The 18,983-nt window shown below is 34.9% G+C and overlaps 1 protein-coding gene across 2 annotated transcripts in view; it reads right to left on the bottom strand.

Annotated features, from left to right (window-relative positions):
• slc31a1 (solute carrier family 31 member 1) overlaps positions 1-18,983 on the bottom strand; it is a 21,160-nt gene extending 2,177 nt beyond the window's left edge. Inside the window, exons 1-4 of one of the 2 annotated variants that reach the window (XM_081366161.1) lie at positions 18,794-18,983; positions 4,083-4,216; positions 3,793-3,865; positions 1,277-1,445 (exon numbers count right to left, since the gene is read on the bottom strand). In XM_081366161.1, coding sequence (XP_081222287.1) covers positions 1,277-1,445; positions 3,793-3,865; positions 4,083-4,193 — 353 coding nt within the window. In that variant the 5' untranslated portion in view covers positions 4,194-4,216; positions 18,794-18,983. Of the gene's footprint in view, positions 1-1,276; positions 1,446-3,792; positions 3,866-4,082; positions 4,217-6,081; positions 6,321-18,793 lie in introns of those variants that run through there. The other variant, XM_081366162.1, reaches the window with a different exon arrangement.

Raw genomic sequence — 18,983 nt, 5'->3', positions numbered from 1 at the left:
GAAGAGAACAGGATCAGGTGTTGACCTTATTATGGGATTACAAATGTCAGGTCATCAGTGTGAAGAAACCCAAGAAGATGCATGTTTACCTCTTAGAGGTCACTCATGTGGTAATGAATACATACAAGGGATGATTAAATCAGTGTAAACAGGCTAAAGGCTGATTTTCACTGACCTCGTCACTCAAACAACGATGATGAAAGAAAAATACTTCTAAAAACAGTGTTTTCACTCAGAGATAGAGGTCTGCAAACCAGAGGTTTTCAAACAGTGGTGCTAGGAGGTGCTAGCCTGTCCTCAGAAAACTCAATAGCACTGGCTAATAAACATGAAATTGCATTTGCGACCCATTTAAAATTCATTATGTCATATGTAATTCAAGTGAAACATGTAGGGTGTTGAATCAGGATTGCTTAGAATGTGCAAGGCGGCCATTCCATATCATAATGAAGATTGAAAAGGGCACATCTGATAACTGCTGTACTTTTACGAGAGATTATGAAGACAAAAATTATTGTGCACTGATGAACCATTCAGAATAAGACCAGGAAGGTTCAATAAGATAGTAAACTATCATTCTAGTTATGATGCAGGTAAATGTGCTCCAAATCCGATTTTTTTGCTCGCGTGTCTCTGTTTTTCTCATGACAGTGTGAACAGCACAAACCGCATGGAATCTGATCTTTTCAATTCCGATTTGTGCCACTTAAATATGTGGTGCTAAATCTGATTCAGGTCAGATGTTTTGCAATGCGAACTCAGTCTGAACAGTCACATCGGAACTCTAGATCAACATTCGTCACAATTCTGCGCTCATGGGAGTCACTTCAAAGACTGTACCCGAAGTTATCAAGGCAGTTGCGAAAGGTATTCAGAGGAAGGATAGTGATGTCAGAGCTCAGAAGTATTATAGTGATAGCTCTATACATAAGCAAAACATGAGGGCTCGTATCATAAACGTTTAACAACTCTGCTCTCTATTTTTCATGTCCTCGTCTTTGTTTTTTATATTGCTTGCGCATAAATTCGCTGGATTCAGCAGCAGATCACACTATAAATAAATGTGCAATCGCTAAGTTTATTGTCATCAGCGTTTACTTCCGCATGACAGCCACTGCGTGACTTCTTTTCATCCATGATCTTTTCACACTAGGATCTGATATTTGCCTCATTTAATCTGAGGAATAATGATAATTGAGCACTAAGGCTTGCGGTGTGAAAATAGGCTCTGATTACGCATTGACCTCCTGAAAGCTTGAGTACTCATTTCACTGACCCGACTGTTTTATGTGTCTCCATGAGAACGGTGCCATCAGCTCCTGGGACAGGCATGGAGTTGTAGCGCACGTTCACCTGATTCCTTCTCAACAGGACCTCACGGCCGATCTTCAGACCCTCGTAGAGCATAGCCAGCAATAACACACCGATGCAAGCACCTACCATCTCTAAAGACAAGGATGAAGAAAGTGGTCAGGAATTGAGAAATCAAATTGTCATTGATCTTGACATTGGTCATTGTTCTATAAAAAAAAATCCTGTAAGTTACAGAACTCCAAACTTCCTCGTTAGTCCAAAAACAACTCAGAAAATGACTAGTTTTGTAATTTGTCACATTATTACGTCAGAGTGCAATGAAAAACCACCTTTGCGGAAGATGATCGACAGCTAATTCTACATCATTGCCTCATCATTTAGCCCCGCCCACCAATTCGCGTGCGTCATGTCGAAGAAAATATGAGACCCAAACACAAGATCAAGCAACAAAACGATAGAGATGCCTCTGATTACAAGACGTTTTGAAGTGCCAAGTTGTGAAAAAACACACTGCATTGCTATCCTTGTAATCCTAACATTAAGAAAGCGTGGATGAACTTTATTTTTAAATGTCATGTCAGTAAGACACCGTTCGTTTCATTTTACTGTGGATTCGTTTTTAAACAAGACACAGTTCGACGCAGGCTTTTCAGAGAGACTGAAAATAAAAGATGATGCTGTGACAACTATGGGCTCTTGGATCTGATAATGTCGCAACACACAAGTGTGAGTAACAGTGTTTTCACCATGTTTCACTATTGCTTTGTCTGATGCAGGGTTTGATATGTTCTGAGTATTTATACTGTAGCGTCGCAGTCAAACTGAATAGTTGTGATTTGCTGTTCTTTCCTTTGCTTAGGCATTCATCCGATTTTTTATGGATTATCAGATAAGTGGTAACTCTGAGTACTTAAACATTATTTGCCACAACCAAGACTTATAAAGCATGTAGTACGCATAAATGTTTCACATTGTTGGCAAATGTTTTAAGATATTTTTCAACATCGTAAGTTTCCACACGTGTAATGGAATGTTGAAAATTATTTGAATATGCAAAACTGTTGCCCAATCATATAAGTGGGCGTTTACTTCCAAATCTTGAATGCGAAACGCCCATCAAAATGGAGTGTTTGAAAGAGAGGGTTCAATACAGGATAGAAAATAGCTTTTTACTTCTAAATTAGGATGTTTTTGGTGTACAATTATTGATAACATAAGTTGTTTTATTATAAGACCTCAGAGAACATTATAAAATAAAATGAATTTGTTTTCCCCCCTTTAACATATATAAGAAACCTTACATTGTGTGTTACTTCCATCTTACTATCCCAGTGTAATCTCGACTTCATGGTTAGAAAATCTTGTTTTGTTCTCATAATTAAGATAAATCAGCTGAGCTTAATAAAACTAGTACAATCTAGTAAATCCTGTACAACCAGTACACTTGCCCTTAACAGTAAAAGAGGATCTAATGACATTATTCACAAGTATTCTGAAGGAATATCCAGTGACAGGTTTTGTTTTTGTTTCAGTTTCTAGTTTCAGGTCACCTCTAAGGTCAAAGTGATTCATTGGAGGTCAGCAAGTCACTGTACTGTTGATTTAAACTCTCAATTGGCGCATCAAGTCAATGCTCATTTGCATAAAATGCATAAAACGAAAATGCTAATTTAACTGGATAACACTGTTATTGTTTTGTCACTGCAAATTGCTGCACTGAAACAGCCTTGAAAAAGATATAAAGACAATAGAAAGATAATAGATATATTGAGGAACATTGTGAACCAAACAACATTGGAGCCCACTCACTTACATTGAATGAAAAAAACAAAACAATGACATTTCTCAAAATATATGTTATTTTGACATATCCACAGAAGAACGCAAGTCATACAGGTTTGGAACAACATGAGGGTAAGAATTTTAATTTTTATTTTTCACGTGAACTATTTCTTAAAAAGCTGCTCCTGATAGTAGGACCCTATGATTTCTGTGATGCGGAAAACATGGACGGAATCACAGAATCCAGTCCAAGAGAGTCTCAGATTGTGTCTGTGAATATTAATGCGCAGAAAGACTGCTATTTAAATATGAAGTCTACCTGTTCTGCGTCTTTGTGTGCAGTTTTGTCTACTACACATACTCAAACATTATTTTTCGAAGGAATACCACCATTTCTCATCCTCTTAACTTTGCCGATTTTGTTTGCCAAAATATTAAAGGAATCCTTCAAATTTCATTTGATTACATTTTAAAAGATTCAATAAATTGTTAAAGTTTAATGCATGTATTTGATTACCACTGTATTAATATAACAACAGAAACACTGAATTTGGGGAACATAAAATGGAATTTGGGGGAAACAAATATAGGGCCAATTCATATGTATATTCATTCCAATTTATATTCACAAGTAGTTAACAATTCATATGTTAGTTTAATAGCGGCCATTTCAAAACAAAACCCAGAGCGTCTTACCTCCTGGGGTGTTGATGACCAGCCCAGCGAATAGCAGCTCCACATTTTTGTATCCAAAGTAGAAGGTCATTTGCTGAAAGTATAATGAATCAAAGAATCAGTTTTCAACCTATCTTTGCCCATAATGAATAAAGCAATTCTAATAACATGCAGAAGCAGTCTTACTTCCATTGAACAACAGCTTCAAATGATGATAACATGATCACATCTTTGTTTAAAGCTAAGATGGATTTTTATCAAGTGAACTGATATACTGACACTCAGGCTTAATGAATTGCAGGTAGTCTCACCATCATCATGTGATGCCCATGACCTGCGTCGGGCGTCATATGGTCCCCGTGAGAGTGTGTGCTGTCGGGTGCCATGGTGTGGTCCTCTTGATGAACGTGTGGATGTGACATACTTCTCTTACTGCACAGAGGTGCTGGGGAGAGATCAGAGCACAAACAATTCTTACAGATTCAAGTCATGTGTCTGACAGCTCTCGAGTATAATACAACAAAACAGTTAAGTATATGAGATGACTATTCTGCTAAATGAAAAAGCAAGGAGCAGAACATACTGTAGCGGAGTTAAACAAACATTTCAAGTGTTCCAGGATCATGAAAGTAGCTTTCCAGCTGGTACGTTTAGGGATATATGAAAGCTTGATACTATGAAATCAGTCGTAAGGATAATCTAAAGGATCCTGATCAACAGGTTCAAATAAACAGCCAAAAATAGCCTACAGTAGCAGAGGTAGTAAAAAGTATTTAGACACTTGTAAATATCATGTATATATTGTCACTGCATTATACAAAATATCAAACCAAACTGAGCCATTTTTGTTAAGACTTTTAATTAACTAGTGCATCAGTGAAATGTAGTGGATATATTAAAGGGATAGTTCACCCAAAAATGGAAATTCTGCCACCATTGACTGTGTCGTTCAAACCCGTAAGACTTTCATTCTTCTTTGAAACACAAATTAAGATTTTTTTTAATGAAACCTGAGAGATTTCGGTCCCTCCACTGAAAGTCCATTCCACTAAAACCTTTACGCTTCAAAAAGTTCAGAAAGACGTCGTAAAAGTAATCCATACCAATTGAGTGGTTTTCTGAGGAGGCACAATCGTTTTATACGAGGGACATACATCTTTATATTTAGGGTCAGAAATCTCAAAAGTTTCATTAAAAATATCTTCATTTGTGTTTTCAAAGATAAAAGTTAATGAACTAACTTTTTTTGGTTGAACTAACCCATGAAAAGTCAGTTCTACATACATACATACATGCATAAGTACATACATACATACATAAATAAGTAAGTATATACATACATACCTACATACATGCATACATGCATAAGTACATACATACATAACATACATACATATGTATATAACGCCAAGATCCTTCTCAGGGTCACTTACGGTGTATTAAGTGAAGCCCCTGGTTATTTTCAATTCCTGAAAAGTGATCAAATGCTGAGAAAGGAATAACAGATACAGAAGACCTTCACTAATCGAATGTCCCAACAACCCCAGGCTATTCACTTAGACAACATCATCCAGATAATCTAATACATGCCTCTATAAAACAATTACTTTTTCCATTTGAGCTGCAAACATGCTTTCCTAAAGGTTTGGGACAGCCTCAGGGATCAAACACACATCCGAGATGGCAGTACAAGACGCACATCAGACTAATGAAGATGATTATCTACACGATCTGCACTAAGCATTAGTCAGCGTGTTCTTGTTTGCCTAAACAGACACTTGGCTAGTCTTTTACAAGTCTGGAATGTAATTTCCCCTCAGATTCAGCTCAGATTCAAAGACCAAACGAGGTCAACTGAGAAAACAAGTCACAAAGTACACTCAAAAAATAAATGTCTGCTTGAATCCTGTCTTCATAATCACAGAGCTGAGAGGCCAGACAATGTGCACTGTGGTCAAGAAGTAAAACACATCATGTGACCGCCCGGCTTATACAGATGGTAGTCATTTTTTGGTAGTACATGGTACTACTACAACCATAGTTTTCTGGACATGTATCTTGGTAGTACTATTTTTTAGATTCTTTAAATTACTATAGCATGGTATTTAATATAGAAAATAATTTAGTACCATGGTATTAGAGTTTGAGATACTATGGATAGCTTGTAAACACGACACAATATTAACTAAATATTGCATTCATTTGTTTCTGCCATTAAATTTTTTGGTACAAATAATTTGACTGACAAAACCAAAACCAAAATAAAAATTCAATGATGTCCAATGGTGAACTTTTAAAGAAATAACTCACCCAAGCTAAATCTGTCAACTCTCTCAGTTGGCTTCCTTTGTTCCTTATCAAAGTATCTTTTTGTGTGGCAACTGGAAACCACAAAAATGTGCAAGCAATTCCTGTCAGTCCTCTCTTCTTACTATCCTCTGACATACAGGTGCAGTGAGCGTGTAAAGTGCAGCCCGACAGTGATAGTGTTCAGGAACAGCAGGAGTATAGTGTGTGCATGGTCACACTTGTCATGTGACCTCTCATCTGCCTTTCATTTCCCTCTTCTGCCATTAATCCAATCACAAGGTTTTATCCACACCCACAAAGCCTGGTGCCTGAAAAAAACGTTTGTCTTAATCCCCTCTTGCTCACTATAGTGCCAGTAAAAAGTTTGCACAAACTACTCATTCTGTATTATGACTATTTTACACATTTTTGAACAACAATCATCAAAAACTATTTTAATAACACAAAATGCAACACTTTGCATCAATCTTTTTGAGCTATAACAAAACAACCTTAAATAAAATTACATTTGACCAACAAACTACACTGAGTTAGAGGAAATTAATCATTTGTGAAATTTGAATAATTTGCAGCCCTGGAACCAATTAATCTTATCACATCTTATCTTTTGGTTAAATGCCACAGATAGCATAGCGCATGTAACGTATTTAGTATACTAATAAGTTATATAAATGTAATTTGTTTAGCAAGTAAATTTGTTGAGTCAAAATAGTGTTTAGTCTGCTCTTTAGCACAATGGTAACTTCAATATTAAAGAAACTCTTTTAAATGTCAAACATAACAGCAACAAATACTAACAGGGGTTTCCCTTCACTAAATACAAATAAAATTACACTTAATTTCAACATTTATTTTCCTTATCCAGTCGTATGCAAAGCATGCTGGGAACTAAAAATCAACTGCCAAATTTCCGAAGCTACTTAAAGTTACCACAACTTAAAAAAAAAAAAATGTAAGTTTAAATTACACACAATATTAAGTTAATGTAATAATGTAATGAATTTTTTGTTTTACTTGCAACAATGCATTTAAGTTGTGGTAAATATCAAATCAAAACTATACTGGATTTTTGCACAAAAAAATGGTTATGCATCAAATATATTTACTTTTAGCTGATGGAAATGCTAATTACTGATACAGTTTTGCATGCGTAGACACGCGTAGATCTTTTTATGTTGAACATCAATTCTATGTCGATACTTCTAGTTTGGAAAAAAAGGTTTAAACAATTAAATGTCCACATACATAAGTTACTGCTATCAGTTTCTTGGTATAGTTTACGCTCGTGTTAAATCTATTTGGACTTTATACACAATGAAACAGCCTGACGAAATCTATATTCCAAACATTTTTCACTGTATCAATTTGGGGTTTTTTGAGCGGTACACCAGTTTGACAATTAGTTTTTTTTAAGGATGACGTAATTACACAATTTTAATGGGAAAACGCCAAATGAATGCAAACAGGCTAAAGACAGCAAATTTTGCAGAATTTATTTTTTTCTTGTGCACATTTTCTCTTGATAACATAACAGCAGAAAATAATTACAATTTGTCTGAAGTCACAACGCAAAAAATTGTAATGGTCCTAATGGGTTTGGATTTCTTTGCACAAAATATGGCCAGGATAAGTCCTCAACCGTCAGAATGACAACGCAATGCAAACCTGTGCTTGAGTTATGGACAGTACGTAAGTGATTTAACTTTATTGATGTTCAAAGAACAGCTTTTTACAATGTTGAACTGTAAGGACTTCAATTAAGTGATATGTACTTGTTTCCATAAATATAAATAGCAGACAAATTATGGGGGGGAAAGGGAGGGGTGAGAAAGAGATGAGAATGAGAAACTGCCTGAGTGTTAAATATGTTCATTTCAATGGCAATTATACTAACTTGTTTATGCCTTAATCATTATGTAAAAAGTGATTATATCAAAGACCTTTTCAACACTAAGTTCATGAATAAAGGACGAGGATTTGGTCAATCATTACTGATCGTTATGATGTTTAGACCCCGTTACCTTCTTATTGGCAGGTCATAAAACAGGAAAGTACGCAAATGAATGTGAAGGGTGCAACATGAACTAGTGTTCAACAGCGTTAGTAGTACAATATACCAACTTCAGTGCAGAGGTAAAGATGAGGTACAAAGAGCAACTCAACAGCAGTTGACTCATAGTGTATTTCAAAATTTCACAACAGCAAACAGGTCTAATGTTGAATGTTGGTTTTGTTTGGTTAGCCAGAAGTTGTGAATTACACAGTTGATCAAACAAATCACATCAATTGCAAAAGAGAACACCCTGCAATGATAAACACATTCGAAGTAGATCGAAAAGAGAAACTGTAGGGTCTGTCCACCAGTTGTTGATTGGATCTATGCAGATCTGAACTCGACTGTAAGAGAGAGTTTAACCAGAGCAACCATTTCAGTCGCATTTCACAAAATGCATCGGTCAACAGATCAAGTGTGAAAAAGTTGTGTGTGGTGGACTACACTTCAGAGATGGTTTGCAATGTGAAACAGGTTAACGTGCTGCTGCCGTTTCTTTTTGTATTTTGTAAATTTGTATTATCATAAGCAGGGACAAAAATTTGAGGGATGGGGGCAAAAAATCCCCTGATTGAGTTCTTAATTTTAATATTACAAATGATACAGTTTAGCAATATCAAATCAAAACGCATCTAGAATGGGAAAGAGCTTCACGATTGACTGTGTTCAAATGGATTCAACAAGCAATCTGAGCTTTCTTTTTTTCTATCATTCTACTGCTGAAAGCTACAGAAAAGTGAATCAAATGGATCGCTGCAATTCGCAGAAACAACTGGAATCCAGGCAGAGAAATGTGGATTCGGAGTTCAGACATGTTGGATTTTGGTGTAAACTTAGGTTACACCCTAGTATTGACCACTCAATTAAATATTTACCATCTTATATTCTGTATAGTCAAACTGTAGTTTTTGTCAACGTTTATTAAAAACATTCATTAAGATGAGCTTTGTGTTCTACAAAGAGGGATGTTTGGATAATGTTAGACAAGCACAGTTTTCCTTACAAAGTAAGTTTGTATCGTCTGCCTGACGGCGACAGCTGACAGTTATCCAGAAGATAACTTTAAAAGTTTCTACAAAATATATTTAAGTCCCCCTTGTTCTTTAGTTTGTTCTAAAGGTGATGATACACGGCAACTTTTTGAGCAATGTTGCTGGGCAATCTTGCCGAGCGATTGTTGCTTGGGCACTTTCCCATTGAAAACGGGCAATACATTTCTATCTGGATAATTTAAAAACTACACTGAGTTAGAGGAAATTAATCATTTGTGAAATTTGAATAATTTGCAGCCCTGGAACCAATTAATCTTATCACATCTTATCTTTTGGTTAAATGCCACAGATAGCATAGCGCATGTAACGTATTTAGTATACTAATAAGTTATATAAATGTAATTTGTTTAGCAAGTAAATTTGTTGAGTCAAAATAGTGTTTAGTCTGCTCTTTAGCACAATGGTAACTTCAATATTAAAGAAACTCTTTTAAATGTCAAACATAACAGCAACAAATACTAACAGGGGTTTCCCTTCACTAAATACAAATAAAATTACACTTAATTTCAACATTTATTTTCCTTATCCAGTCGTATGCAAAGCATGCTGGGAACTAAAAATCAACTGCCAAATTTCCGAAGCTACTTAAAGTTACCACAACTTAAAAAAAAAAAAATGTAAGTTTAAATTACACACAATATTAAGTTAATGTAATAATGTAATGAATTTTTTGTTTTACTTGCAACAATGCATTTAAGTTGTGGTAAATATCAAATCAAAACTATACTGGATTTTTGCACAAAAAAATGGTTATGCATCAAATATATTTACTTTTAGCTGATGGAAATGCTAATTACTGATACAGTTTTGCATGCGTAGACACGCGTAGATCTTTTTATGTTGAACATCAATTCTATGTCGATACTTCTAGTTTGGAAAAAAAGGTTTAAACAATTAAATGTCCACATACATAAGTTACTGCTATCAGTTTCTTGGTATAGTTTACGCTCGTGTTAAATCTATTTGGACTTTATACACAATGAAACAGCCTGACGAAATCTATATTCCAAACATTTTTCACTGTATCAATTTGGGGTTTTTTGAGCGGTACACCAGTTTGACAATTAGTTTTTTTTAAGGATGACGTAATTACACAATTTTAATGGGAAAACGCCAAATGAATGCAAACAGGCTAAAGACAGCAAATTTTGCAGAATTTATTTTTTTCTTGTGCACATTTTCTCTTGATAACATAACAGCAGAAAATAATTACAATTTGTCTGAAGTCACAACGCAAAAAATTGTAATGGTCCTAATGGGTTTGGATTTCTTTGCACAAAATATGGCCAGGATAAGTCCTCAACCGTCAGAATGACAACGCAATGCAAACCTGTGCTTGAGTTATGGACAGTACGTAAGTGATTTAACTTTATTGATGTTCAAAGAACAGCTTTTTACAATGTTGAACTGTAAGGACTTCAATTAAGTGATATGTACTTGTTTCCATAAATATAAATAGCAGACAAATTATGGGGGGGAAAGGGAGGGGTGAGAAAGAGATGAGAATGAGAAACTGCCTGAGTGTTAAATATGTTCATTTCAATGGCAATTATACTAACTTGTTTATGCCTTAATCATTATGTAAAAAGTGATTATATCAAAGACCTTTTCAACACTAAGTTCATGAATAAAGGACGAGGATTTGGTCAATCATTACTGATCGTTATGATGTTTAGACCCCGTTACCTTCTTATTGGCAGGTCATAAAACAGGAAAGTACGCAAATGAATGTGAAGGGTGCAACATGAACTAGTGTTCAACAGCGTTAGTAGTACAATATACCAACTTCAGTGCAGAGGTAAAGATGAGGTACAAAGAGCAACTCAACAGCAGTTGACTCATAGTGTATTTCAAAATTTCACAACAGCAAACAGGTCTAATGTTGAATGTTGGTTTTGTTTGGTTAGCCAGAAGTTGTGAATTACACAGTTGATCAAACAAATCACATCAATTGCAAAAGAGAACACCCTGCAATGATAAACACATTCGAAGTAGATCGAAAAGAGAAACTGTAGGGTCTGTCCACCAGTTGTTGATTGGATCTATGCAGATCTGAACTCGACTGTAAGAGAGAGTTTAACCAGAGCAACCATTTCAGTCGCATTTCACAAAATGCATCGGTCAACAGATCAAGTGTGAAAAAGTTGTGTGTGGTGGACTACACTTCAGAGATGGTTTGCAATGTGAAACAGGTTAACGTGCTGCTGCCGTTTCTTTTTGTATTTTGTAAATTTGTATTATCATAAGCAGGGACAAAAATTTGAGGGATGGGGGCAAAAAATCCCCTGATTGAGTTCTTAATTTTAATATTACAAATGATACAGTTTAGCAATATCAAATCAAAACGCATCTAGAATGGGAAAGAGCTTCACGATTGACTGTGTTCAAATGGATTCAACAAGCAATCTGAGCTTTCTTTTTTTCTATCATTCTACTGCTGAAAGCTACAGAAAAGTGAATCAAATGGATCGCTGCAATTCGCAGAAACAACTGGAATCCAGGCAGAGAAATGTGGATTCGGAGTTCAGACATGTTGGATTTTGGTGTAAACTTAGGTTACACCCTAGTATTGACCACTCAATTAAATATTTACCATCTTATATTCTGTATAGTCAAACTGTAGTTTTTGTCAACGTTTATTAAAAACATTCATTAAGATGAGCTTTGTGTTCTACAAAGAGGGATGTTTGGATAATGTTAGACAAGCACAGTTTTCCTTACAAAGTAAGTTTGTATCGTCTGCCTGACGGCGACAGCTGACAGTTATCCAGAAGATAACTTTAAAAGTTTCTACAAAATATATTTAAGTCCCCCTTGTTCTTTAGTTTGTTCTAAAGGTGATGATACACGGCAACTTTTTGAGCAATGTTGCTGGGCAATCTTGCCGAGCGATTGTTGCTTGGGCACTTTCCCATTGAAAACGGGCAATACATTTCTATCTGGATAATTTAGATCGGTCGTGGGCCCTGTGTCTCATCTGGTTGCCTGTTGACGTTGCTCAGCAACATTGCTCGAAAAGTTGCCCTGCATGTGTATCATCACCTTAAGGAACGATGTTGAGTCCAGCTGCCTTTAATTTCAGAAGATAATCGTTTACTTCCCTCTAGTTTTCACAGTTTCCACTATTAAACCCAGTCATATTGCAGGACGTTTTGCCACTCAGTCCAGCTGAGGGGACGGGAAAATGACATCAATGAATACCCTCTCAACTGTCTGTTTTTGCTCTATTTCACTAATTTTACCACCATCCGTACATTTCATCCCGACTTGATACTGATAAAATAGAGCCTATTTTTAGGACTATTATGATTTTTTTTGCATTGTGACATTTTCATTACAACTACTGTAATAGCTAAACTTATTGTAATGTTTAAAAATGATTTTACAGTATTTATACAGTGGTGGTCAGAATGAATGGCACCCCTGGTAAATATGATCAAAAACGGCATTAAAACATAAATCTGCATTGTTTATCCTTTTGATCTTTCATTCAAAAAATGCGCAAAAATCGAACCTTTCATTGAAGTAAAAGAATTGAAAGTGGGGGGAAATCACATTATAAAATAAATGCTTTTCTCCAAAACACGCTGGCCATAATTATTGGCACCCCTGTTATTAAATACTATTTGCAATCTCCTTTTGCCAAGATAAGAGATCTCAGTCTTCTATAATGCCTGATGAGTTTGGAGAATAAATGACAAGAGATCAGAGCCCATTCCTCCATACAGAATCTCTCCAGATCCTTCAGATTCACAAGTTCATGTTGGTGCTGCTTCTGTTCAGTTCACCCCACTCATTTTCTAAAGGGTTCAGTTTAGGAGACTGGGACGGGCATGGAAGAAGCTTCATTTTGTGCTCAGTTACCCATTTTTGTGTTGATTTTGATGTTTGTTTTGGACCGTTGTCCTGATGGAAGATCCAGCCACGGCCCATTATAAGATTTCTAGCAGAGGCTGTCAGGTTTTGATTTTTTATGGTATTTGCTAGAATCCATAATACCATGTATCTGAACAAGATGTCCAGGACCTCCAGCAAACAAATAGGCCCACGACATATTTGTTTTTCTTGAAACCCTCCCAAACAACATGTGGGGATGTAGGGGTTGTTTGATAATTTTTTTTAGGCTTTCTGATCCCCCAAGACTCAAGTAATCTCTGCAATTCTCCATCTGTGATCCTTGGAGAGTCTTTGGCCACTCAAACTTTCCTCCTCACCGTGCATTAAGACAATATAGACACACGTCCTCTTCCTGGCAGATTTGTAACATCTTTAGTTGATTATAACTTTTTAATTATTGCCCTGATGGTCAAAATGGGGATTTTCAATTCTTTAGCTATTTTCTCACAGCCACTCTCTATTTTGTGAAGCTCAACAATCTTTTGATGCACATCAGAACTATATTCTTTGGTTTTACTCATTGTGATGGATGATTAAAGAAATTTGGCCTGTGTATTCGTCATATTTAAACTCCTGTGAAACAAGAAGTCATAGCTAGACAATTTCATGTTCTTAGTCACCCTGGTGTGCTAAATAAAGGTAAATATTAATGGGAATATACTTCAGAGATATTTTACCCTAAAAAATTCTAGGGGTGCCAATAATTGTGGCCGACGTGTTTTGGAGAAAAACATTTATTTCATAATGTAATTTCCTCCCCACTTTCAATTCTTTTACTTTGATGAAAGGTTAGATTTTTGCGTATTTTTTTAATGAAGGATCAAAAGGATAAACAATGCAGATTTACTTTTTTACAGCCATTTTTGATCATATTTACCAGGGGTGCCATTAATTCTGACCACCACTGTATATCATTTTAGCATTTTTTGTGAATTTGATTTCTGATTTTAATTTAAAAAATGCATCAAGCTATCAATAATGTTGTATCTTATACTTTTCATATTACAGTAATGAGAAAGAAGGGGAAATATCATTTAAATGCAAAAATAATTAAATTCTTCTTTCGATTTTTTGGTGAAACGTGACCTGGACATTTCTTTGTGAGATTTACCCTAAGAGGATTCAGACCTGACTAAAGAGAAACAAAATGCATCAGAAAAGAGTGAAAACTGGTTTGAGCCAGATGCCAGAGATTAAAATCAAAATGAAACAAAACTTCAATGGCAAACATTCATTTGAGAATAACCAAGTTGTGAGTGAAACTAACACATCAGTTTATAAAAGCCCTAGTCTTTATTTAAGGAACCAACATGGTTAACGGTATGATGAAATACTCAAACCATATTGCAATATGGCTAGTTCATTTGTAACCCAAAACATCATTTGAGGTTGAATTTTTTATAGGCCTGATAAGTATCATAATCACACAAGAGTTAAATCCTTTATATATTTGCTCTAGGTGTTTTTGAAGCCCAGTAGCTTATATACTGTATCCAAATTATTCCCAACTTTAGGTCTGTCCTTATCAGTGAAATGAGTCACTTTACACTGGGGGAGTCAGCCTAGAGTGAGTTTGTGAAACACAGACAGTCTAAAGAGAGACATTTTAGATGCTTTTATCTGAAAGAGTCACAGTCACACAGACAACGAGGTATAGTGTTGTGTTACCCTGACCTGCTAGTGCACTTACAGTACATACAGATCCAAATCAAAGTACTTTACACCCGTCTACAAGAGATATATTTTACCCAATAGATGACAGATAGTTTTATTTATTTAAGGCTATTTTCATGACAAAAATTAAATTACAAAAATAAAAACATCATATAAATACAATAAACCAAGCAAACAAACACAACAAGTCATATTATACTTTTTTTTTTGTACACATTAACATATCGCCCAATAGATGTGTGGTATTACTAAAGCTTTAAAAGACTTCGTCTACATCCTAGAAAATGCAGAGCAAATATGGCGTGGGACCTCATCCAACCAGGGTGCCGGGTTTCAATACCTGGGTTTTCTGGTTTAGCAAAACAATCAACCTATAAATAAACACACACACTGAATCCAGTGGCCTTCCTTCCCGTACTTTTGATACTAGCTTCCTCTTAAAAAAAGAAAAAAAAGAAAAAGTTGTTTCAAGTCATGCGAAATTAAGTTGATTTTTCCCCCACTGTAGTCTTATATAGTTGTGCAGTTCTCTGTTCGTTTTTCATCATTACTCAAGCCATTGAATATACAGAACGAATATCTAACAATGACGTCAAAGGACAATTTTTCCTTCCAGTGAAAACAAGAGAAGTTTAGAAGAATGTGCAAGCTGCTATTTGGATGTCAAGATTAAATTTCGCTGTTCCTCACACAAAGCTACAATACCGAATACTGTGTGTATGTCATATGAACTACTTTTACACTGCTTATATGGAAATACACAGCTTCAGTCCCCATTCACTATTTAAATCGTTCAAATCAAGACAAGCATTAGAATAAGCTAAAAATAATTCTAATTTAAATTCACCCCTCAACAACTGTTTTTACTTTGAAGATTCAGGGTGCCCACAGTCTTGAAAAACCTGATATTATGAGATATATTTCTAGACCTGAAAAGGTAATGTACATTAATAAAATCTTATAACCCCCTGGGCATTTTATGGAAGCTTGTTTCCGCCACAGAATTAAAAAAAAAAAATCTCTCACACAATTCTGCCTTTTTTCCTCACTATTGCAAAATATAAACTCGCAAATGCGAGTTATAATGTCAGAATTGTGAGATATAAATTCGCAATTGAGAGTTTATATCTTACAAATCTGACTTTATTTTTTTCGCAATTGTGACTTTTTTTGAAAAAGATATTTTGCAATTACATTTTTTATTTTTGTCTTCAGTGACATTTTATGTTATAAATATATATATATATATATATATATATATATATATATATATATATATATATATATATATATATATATTTTTTTTTTTTTTTTTTTTGTAATGCCAAGCTCTAAAATATTTTATCGGGGAGAAATTGTGAGTAGAACTGCATGATTAATCGTTAAAAGATCGCAATCTCGATTCAAACCCCCTTGTGAACTCATTCATCAATGACAATGATTCGGCTATGTCTATTAAACCTTTGAACCTTCCAAATATCAGATTTCTGTTAAAATAATTCCAATTATTACAAAAGTACTAGGATAAAAGTTTATATGATTTGATATTTAATTTGATTTGATTTCTTTATTTTGAACATATAAATACAATTACAATTAAAAAAAAATCTGAGGAAAAAAAAAGGATAATAGTAAAACAAAACAAAAAAACATATAGACTTAAACAACAAAATAATACTTCCTTATTTTTCAATACGAAAAAAAAACCTCGATTTACAAGTGCTAAAGTTTTTGTCATATTATAGGCTAAAAACAGAATAAACATTTGCCACAGAAATTATAACACGGGACAAATTCAATATCACCAATGGCTATCACAGGGTTGTTTTCAGTCCCATCAGAAAATATTGTTAGAGTAACTAAATTACATTAGCAATGGTCATACAGGTCAACTTGCAGCATGTGTAACTTAGTCCACGATATACGTGAAGAACGAATGACGAATAATTTTTTCTGAGGAAAAGTTAGGCTTGTCTCAATTACGTTTCAAATTGCCATAATGGGCGTGCTAATGTTTTCATCAGCGTCTCAGCATAATGACAGAGAAACGGGCTCCTATAATGCATTGCAAATGCATACGTCCATGTGAGCTAACGTTACGTTGCTTGAACACGCATAACTTTGTTCGACTGTCATGAATATATGAAATGTCCATTGACATCCAGGACAAGTTAGCCAAGCATAGATGAATCTTACCTGTCTAGGAGAAAATTAGCAACGTTGGCGTCTGTGTTCAAATTCTTCTCCGTTTTCAGCCGCCTCCATCTTTCAAAAGCATCTCCTATACAAATTCTGGTTTTATTTCGGACTTTGTTACAACGAATTTCTGAATTATAACGAGGTCTTTTTGATTTAGTAACGTTAGACATTTTTATCCGACTAGAGTTAGGGTAGGTTAGGTTAGAGCAAAGCTGGCAACCCGGATCCCGAAACACTACTGACTTCGTGATTGGTCGATAGGTGGAGGGAGGCGCTCAGGCCAAAACACAAGATGACAACATCAACATCAGTTGAGGGCTGCAAGTCCACTTTTTAAATGACAATATCCTAGCCATACTACTGTTGTCAGTGATATAAGTATTTGAAATGAACATGATTTCTTAATGTCTAGTGACACATCAGGGCAATTTTATGATTAATTGAAATAGATTTCTTACATACAGCTCCTTTAAGCTTTTAAATAGACTTTTTTTTGTTTTTTAATAGACTGCAGCAATTCAAATTTTGTCATAACTTCTAGTAAATTAAGTTTTTTTGTTTAGTAGTCTGTTCAGAATCGAGTCGTGATCTCTATTTTAAAGTAAATAAAATTGTGATTCTCAATTTATCCAGAATCGTGCAGCTCTAATTGTGTGTAAAAATATTTTCATAAATCCTTGTCTTTAATCCTCATCCAAACAACTGGAAAAGTCATGGGGCTTTTGAATATTGTTGTGGACAACGGGGGGCCTTGAAGTAAAAAAAGATTGAGAATCACTGGTTTACATGAACACCAGGAAACAGTTATTGCAGGAAAGCTGCTTAAGCAAAAGCAGCATTCATGTTTACATTGCATTGTGTTCGCAGTGGGCTCCTAACCCCTCTACACATTCAGCTCAGTAAACAGCTTTCCCCCCTACCTTTTTGTTACATTATTTATCCGGTCTTTTTCACACACACATGCACACTCTTTAAAAAAAATTAAGAATGTTGTGTATGCATTTACATAACCATAAGCTGCATTTGGATTTACTGCTTACTGCAAAAAACCCTGAAACAGTGTTGTTATTAATAACTAAAACTATTAAAAACAGTTTTCATAAACTAAACTAAGGCTAAAATACAGTAAAATAAAAATATAAAAAAATTAAAATAAATTAAATAAAAATAAAATAAGTACTAAAATGACTAAAACTGCTATAAAAAATGAAGCTCATAATAACAATAAAAAAACAAATAACAAAATGAACTAAATTTAGAATGAAAACAAAATAATTATTATAAAAATAAATGAAATTAAAAAAAAATAATGAAATAAAACAAATGATAATGTTAATAAATACTATATTAGTAACGTTACATATAAAAAAAATGGTAAAATAACCCTTTCCTGGAATATGTAAAAAGAGTAATTGTAATGAAAAGGACATGCTGAGAAAGAAAGTCGTACGGATTTGAAGAGCATGATGGACAGCGCATTATGACTATTTTAATTTTTAGGAGAGATAATCCTTTCATTTTTAGCTTTAAATGGAGTTCAAGGGCACTCTAAAACTAAAGAGATCACAGTTAATTATGCTTCAGGATAGCAGTTTCATATCAGTTTATGACTCTGTGAAAGAGAAATTAGTGAGCATGATAATCACGAATGACCTGCATGACCCGCAAACACAACTCTTTTGAAAGTAACTATAGCATAACCCGGCTGCCTTGATGCTTTATTACCTGATGTAGATACTAAAAGAGCTGAATTATGTCTTCTCAGAGGTCACAGCAACAGAGATTACAGGCAAAACTACCCCACAGAGCTGCAGAGTCACGTAACGTTAAACCTCACCTCGACAACATGCGACGAATCTGTCCACGGGCTCCTTTAATGACTTTGATATTCACTGTAGATCATCAGTTTTGGGGCAAGAGTAAATGAACTAATCTTTGCTCTGTTTCTTCTGACGAGTGGAGGAGCGATTCCAGTGAAGTCAGCTATAAAACTGAATCTAATCCACAATAAAAGTCCCTTCTTCTCC

The sequence above is a fragment of the Scardinius erythrophthalmus genome (assembly GCF_964197995.2).
Source record: "Scardinius erythrophthalmus genome assembly, chromosome: 5".
NCBI lineage: Eukaryota > Metazoa > Chordata > Actinopteri > Cypriniformes > Leuciscidae > Scardinius > Scardinius erythrophthalmus.
Note: the sequence above shows the minus strand (reverse complement) of the source record. Positions and strands in the feature narration are given on the sequence as shown.